The 6,354-nt window shown below is 35.0% G+C and overlaps 1 protein-coding gene across 1 annotated transcript in view; it reads right to left on the reverse strand.

Annotated features, from left to right (window-relative positions):
• LOC107714403 (glutamate receptor ionotropic, kainate 2) overlaps positions 1–2,790 on the reverse strand; it is an 85,614-nt gene extending 82,824 nt beyond the window's left edge. The window contains exons 1-3 of the mRNA XM_016520239.1: positions 2,785–2,790; positions 2,520–2,627; positions 1,666–1,779 (exon numbers count right to left, since the gene is read on the reverse strand). Of these exons, the coding sequence (XP_016375725.1) occupies positions 1,666–1,779; positions 2,520–2,627; positions 2,785–2,790 (228 nt within the window). The remainder of the gene's footprint in view (positions 1–1,665; positions 1,780–2,519; positions 2,628–2,784) is intronic.
• Between the last annotated feature and the right edge of the window lie 3,564 nt (positions 2,791–6,354).

A 6,354-nucleotide genomic window follows, 5' to 3' on the forward strand; every position in this document is an offset into this window, starting at 1 on the left:
ATTCCATCACACAGCTGACTTGTTATCATAAACTGTAACATTTCTAGTCCATAGTCCATACTATCCATTTCTTTTCGGGATAGTAAGTAAAACACATGCTGAAGTACTACACCAAAGAAGACCGTTTGTTTTTAAATAAATAAATACACCCAAATACTTAGACATTTCTGTATATTTGTTCTGTATATTTGTTCATTTCTGTATATTTGTTAGTATAAGCCAAATATACTTACAGTGGAATACATAATTACACTTAAGTATATATCGATCAAACTTTAAGTACAAATAAAGCCAAGCATAATAAAGAATAATAATGTTATATCTAAAGTATATTTCGGTAACACTTTACTTGAAGGGGTGTGCATAAGACTGACATGACACCTTCATAATCATGACATGACACATGTCATGAATATGAAGGAGGTTTTATGCATGTTTATGACAACTGTCATTAAGTGTCATTCGCTCAGTTATGTCATTTTTAATGCAAATATGACATTATTTGACCTAACCCTACCCCTACCCTTACCCCTAACCATAGCCCATAACAAAGACATCTCAAACAATGTCATATTTGCATAAAAAATTACATAACTGAGCGAATGACACTTAATGACAGTTGTCATAAACATGCATAAAAAACCTTCATATTCATGACATGTGTCATGTCATGATTATGTAGGTGTCATGTCATGATTATGAAGGTGTCAATGTCAGTCTTATGCACACCCCTTCAAGTAAAGTGTAACCTATATTTCTGAATAGTATAAGAAAAGTAGACTGAAAGTGTACTCTTTTAATATTAGTTTAAAAGTGCACTAATAGCACACTTGAATTAACTTTTTGTAAGAGAAAAGCACCTCACTCACAGAAGTGATACTTAAATGAGAACAGTGAGCTCCTTCAAAGAAAAGTGCGCTTATACAATTGTCTCTACAGAAATTGAAGAGTTTTCTCAGTGTATTTCATCAGTAGGCATGTCATCTGAAAAGATGACAGGAACAAAGCTGCTATCCTGATTGGTGGCGAGAGACCGGAATGGTTGGAACAGCCTTAAACCACAAACCCAGAGTGTTCCGTCACTCAGGGACGATGATAGTGTAATCTGACACGAGTGAGCTGCCTTTGGCTTCAAATATCAGAGAAGTTTTAGAAAAGAGGGCGAAGGGAGCAATGATATGTCAACAGATTTTTCAAGGTCTGCTGTTTTTAAGACTAATGTCAGTATATGAGAATACTGTTTTAAAAATGCTATTCCACATCATTTAAAATGTACGAGGTAAATAGTAACAACACATGAAAAACAGGAACACAACAGTGAATAGTGCTATGTACAGTACAATGCTACAAATGCAGAATCAATTTCACTGAAAAAAAAAAAGGTTTTTATTATTTTTTTATTTTATTTTATATACCTAATTAAAGTTAAATAAATAAATGTAATAGTTATTTATTTATTTATTTATTGTTTGTGGTGTTTTTTTTTTTTTTTCCAGGTTTGATTTGATTTTTTAAAGATGTTTTTAATTATTTTTTTTAGGGTAAAATCAGACAAAAATACTGATAAAGAAAATGATTTCCATATGCAATCACTAAAATATTATGCATGCAAAATAGGCAAAATAAAGTGCGTAAAAATAATGAAAATAAGAAATTTGTATTTACCAGTATAGTGGACACCACCAGCGATCTGTTGGAGAGAGAATCCGACACATTGGCTGCCTTTCCCTTCTGGTTTTCCGTCATGTTCAAACCACTAGCAGGATCCCATGTCCCAATCTGCAAAAAAAAAAAGAAAAAGAAAACACTTCATATTTTCATTAATCTATGGGATGATACAAAAGGAGGATGAATACTACACTAATGCAATAAAGAGCACTTTCTCTTCTATGGCCATAGAATCTATAACAGTTTCAGTGAATGTTGTGTGGGTTCTTTACTCATTGGGACACATTATCTATGCAGAGGCTTAAAGGAAGTGATGTGAAGACCATGTTATCATGCACAAGAGAGCAAAACGAAGAGATGGAAAAGAGAGAGAGTAAATGAGAATTGCTTCAGCGGACCAGAGAACTGCGATCCCATTCCTCCCTTCTCATTTACTTCAGAGGACCCTCTTGAGAACTGACAACTCAAAACAAGATGACAAAGTGCAGACATTCACGCACGTTCAGCTATCAGAAAACAAAGCACTTCAGAAAACGCACGGCCTGTGGTTTGTAATTGCAAATCACCTGTTTAATTCAGTCTTCATAAGGCTAAAGGGCTACTGAGGGCCTTATTATTAATGGGATAAATTATTCATGAAGGTGCAGACACATGTGGAAGAGAACCGGGAGGTCACGGTTTGCTTAGAGGCTCTCCGCATGTGTGTGTGTGTGTGTGTGTGTTTGGGGTTATTATTGTCTGTTCGTAAGTGTCTGGGTGAGTGTGTGTATTTACTGGTGTACACACGTTTGTCCTTATGAAGGACAGCAGGTACATAACTAAGGACATGTGAAAGCAGAGGAATCCAGCACCTTCTCTAGCCCCTCTTCCTTCAGGCTGATCACATCCAGATCGAAATCTGTCCTCAGGCCATTGGTCCTGTTGAAATTTATCCGTCCGGTCAAACCGTCCCAGTGGGCCTGGAGGTGTAAGAAAAATATTCATTATAAGCAACCTGAGACATCGGATGAATTCTTCCTTTCTGGCCAAACAGTGAAAATACGTCATTTATCAGAATGTAATGTTCACACTTTTATATGTTTTTCAAATCTGATCTTCAGGACAGACGATCCTCACTGCCATTTTGCAGGTTATGAATTCAGATCGGTTTGTTAAGAGCATGGTTATTACACTCTAAAAAATGCTGGGTTGTTTCAACCCAACGTTGGGTCAAATATGGACTAACCCAACCGTTGGGTTAAATTTTTACATTAAATTGTTAACCCAAAAGTCGGGTTAGTCCATATTTGACCCAAAGTTGGGTTGAAACAACCCAGCATTTTTTAGAGTGTATAGTTAACAAAAAATAAATAAAAAACTGAAATAAAATATAATATAGAAATTTAAAAACAAACAAGCAAACAAATACATAAATAAATAAAGCACAAATAAAGTAAAATGCAAACAGGAAATATAAAAATAAAAAATAAAAATATTAATAAGACTGTAATAGTATCTCAGTGATATTAAAGTAACTACACTCTAAAAAATGCTGGGTTGTTTCAACCCAATTTTGGGTCAAATATGGACTAACTCAACTATTGGGTTAAAAAGTTAATTTAAAAATGTAACCAAAATGTAACCCAACAGTTGGGTTAGTCCATATTTGACCCAAAGTTGGGTTGAAACAACCCAGCATTTTTCATGCTAATAAGCAACTAAGAGACTCTAAATTATAAAGTGTTACCGATTTTTCTTTAGATCTTTAGTTTTTTTTTCATATTTTCTGTCAAATTATAAAGGCAATTTAAGAAAAGAATATATTTTTATTATATATACTAGCTATGAAAATAACATAAAATGTATGGAATCAATCAACTTTTTTTCTCCTAAAACACATTTGTATCCAGTGTTGGATTTTGTAGTGAGAGAGAGAGTGTATACAATTGTGCTTTGAGCAAGTTTACTTCCACAGGTTCCAAAAGAAACATCTGTACGATTTCTGCTATTCACACTGCCATTCCAAAAACATTCACAGGTCAATCGGCCATCAGCAGTGCACCTGAGGCTCTCCGACGGTAATTAATCAAGCCTCAAAAACAGGTTAAACTCCAGTGTCATGAGCTGTGATCGCTGTATATTCAACTCAACGACCAATCACAGAGAATGAGAAAGTGTCAGAGTAGCCTTCAGCCGACTGCCACACAAACTGACAGCCCTCCATACCGGAGACCTCTCATTCCACAGACCAAAATAAAATCTAATTAGTGTTTGCCTTGGATGATTGAGAAGCAATCACAACACCTCCCAGACTGGGCCGGTATGGAAATCATGCCTGAGGGGGCTTCAGAAATTGCTATCCTGTCAAATAAATCATAGCCAAACCTGTCATTTTCCAGCTTTTGTCTCTGATTGTCTGCCGCAAGGTTGTGGCTAAAGATGGCTCTGCCTAATAATACTGCAACTTCACGCAAGCCTATTTGTATGTTTGCAGCAAAACAAATCATCATAGCCGAAAATTACAGATGCCAGAAGGCCAAGAATTAAAGACCCATCTATGAAGTTAAAAGTGTAGCAAAACTCGAGAGCTTGTACATTTGAATTTGGGAACTTGTACAATAAATAGCTGTAGTGCTGCAAATTTCATTGGTCAGGCATCAAACAATAAAACAACTTCATTCGTTTCATTCATAATTGTCTGTGATATACCGGTTATTTATCCTGATAACTGTTCGCCTTTTATTTGACATTTCAGTTATCTTGCAGTGGCAACTAACTTCCACCAGCTTTCAAGTTCGGGGTTGCCAGATATCAAGAGCTTAAATCCCCAAATCAGATTCATTATAAATGTAAATACATAAATAAATAAATATTAACATAACTTGGAATTAATGGAATTAATATTAGGCATTTTGAGGGAATATATTATAGGGAATATATCTATCTTAATATATTTTAAGAGAACTTGATGCAAAATAAAAATGAATTAATGAATTCATCATTTATATTAATCAATTAATAAATTAATTAATCATCATTCTGACCATTATCGTACAACCCTAAGTATTATATTTTAGTAATACAGTGTGTAACAGTATATATCAGTCATATTTATTCTTTATGCTGTCATTCATTTAGTTTTAGACATTTAAATGCTTTGCACTACGCTAAGGCCACTTTTCTAGATCAGGGTTATCTGCTTTTGTGTTTATTACAGTCATTCAAATTGCTGTGCCAAATTACAAGATGGTAAATGCTGTTTAGGAGCAGACAACAAATTGTTCATTACTGTACAAAACATAAGCTGCTTTATTAATGTGAAGGCTGTTCCAAAAGTTAACTAGCTCTTAGGATCCATCTTCTTTAGGCCACATTCTCAGGCAACATCACATGTATATTTCAAAATGAAGGTGGGGGGCAATATTGTGTTATTAACAACATGCAAACATCAAATTCTGCTGGAATCAATAGAGTCGCCTGCATGATTTGTGTGAGGAGTGTTATTTGTATGACACACTGACGTTCTGCCTGCAGCATTCTGAGTCAGTAATGGTATGGTCTCAGAGTAAATAGCAGCTATGCAAGCATGAGACAGAGAGGAAGCTCACTAGGGTTTGAAACAGAGCCAGTCTGTCATGTAAACTTTCAAAGTGGGCCACCAGTATGTCATGTAAACTTTCAAAGTGGGCCACCAGTAAGTATTTCGGACAAGATTTATGGATGTATGACGTTATTAAATGTGATTAATTCGTCAAGTCTATTGACTGCCCTAATTACTATAGGATGCCTACATTTCATGTCCACTGATCATAATTAATAATCTAACAATTTTCTTCCCTTTCCATTAGAGGAAAGCATATTATAATCTCACACAAATATTTTATAAATCCTATTTTTCAGTTTGCTTGAAATTGCCCTGATATCCCTTAAAATGCAGTTTTTGCAGTATCTGTTTTTGAAGTAAATAGGTCTCGAGTTCAAAATAATGACTTAATTTTTTTTTTTTTGTAATTTAATGACAATTAATTGAGTTTTTTTTTTTTTTTTGTAATTTAATCTTCTGTGTCAGATTAGTCTGTTTGTGTGTACATGAGGTAACAATGTGTGCAATAATTAATGTGTCCAGTCAACTATGTTAATGATAAACTATTTATTTATTTGTTTATATGTGTATAATAAAAGCTAAGATATACAAAAGTTATGTGCTTTTGGAACAACATGAGGGTGAATAAATGACAGAATTTATTGGGTATCACATTTTTGGGTGAGCTATTCCTTTAAATACATGTGTTACTTCAAGTGTAGCACATAATCAGAGTGTGTAGTGGCATACGGTTACACAGTTGACAAATTCCGCAGTGAAATCCTAATTTCCCTTGGAATATCGAAATGGTGTTTAAAGCTTGGCAACTAGAAGAAACAGATAAACTGAAACCAACAATCATATAATAGAGAACAAATATAGTTTAATTGATGTGATATGTACCCCCAATTATAGAATGAGCCATGCACTTCCCTGATGACTGAGGGAAGGAATCAACCACTACGATATTAATAATCTGTCCATGAGCGAGTGTTGATGATGGAAGCGAATGGGTGTGAAGATGCCACGGGAGGCGAACAGCCCGCTTTGGGCCCAGGGCTTCAGTCACCAGCTGCTGGTCAAAATGACTAGAGGGTGGTGTGTGTGTGTGTGTTGTGTGTTGT

The sequence above is a fragment of the Sinocyclocheilus rhinocerous genome, unplaced genomic scaffold, assembly GCF_001515625.1.
Source record: "Sinocyclocheilus rhinocerous isolate Xijiao unplaced genomic scaffold, SAMN03320098_v1.1 scaffold839, whole genome shotgun sequence".
Lineage (NCBI taxonomy): Eukaryota > Metazoa > Chordata > Actinopteri > Cypriniformes > Cyprinidae > Sinocyclocheilus > Sinocyclocheilus rhinocerous.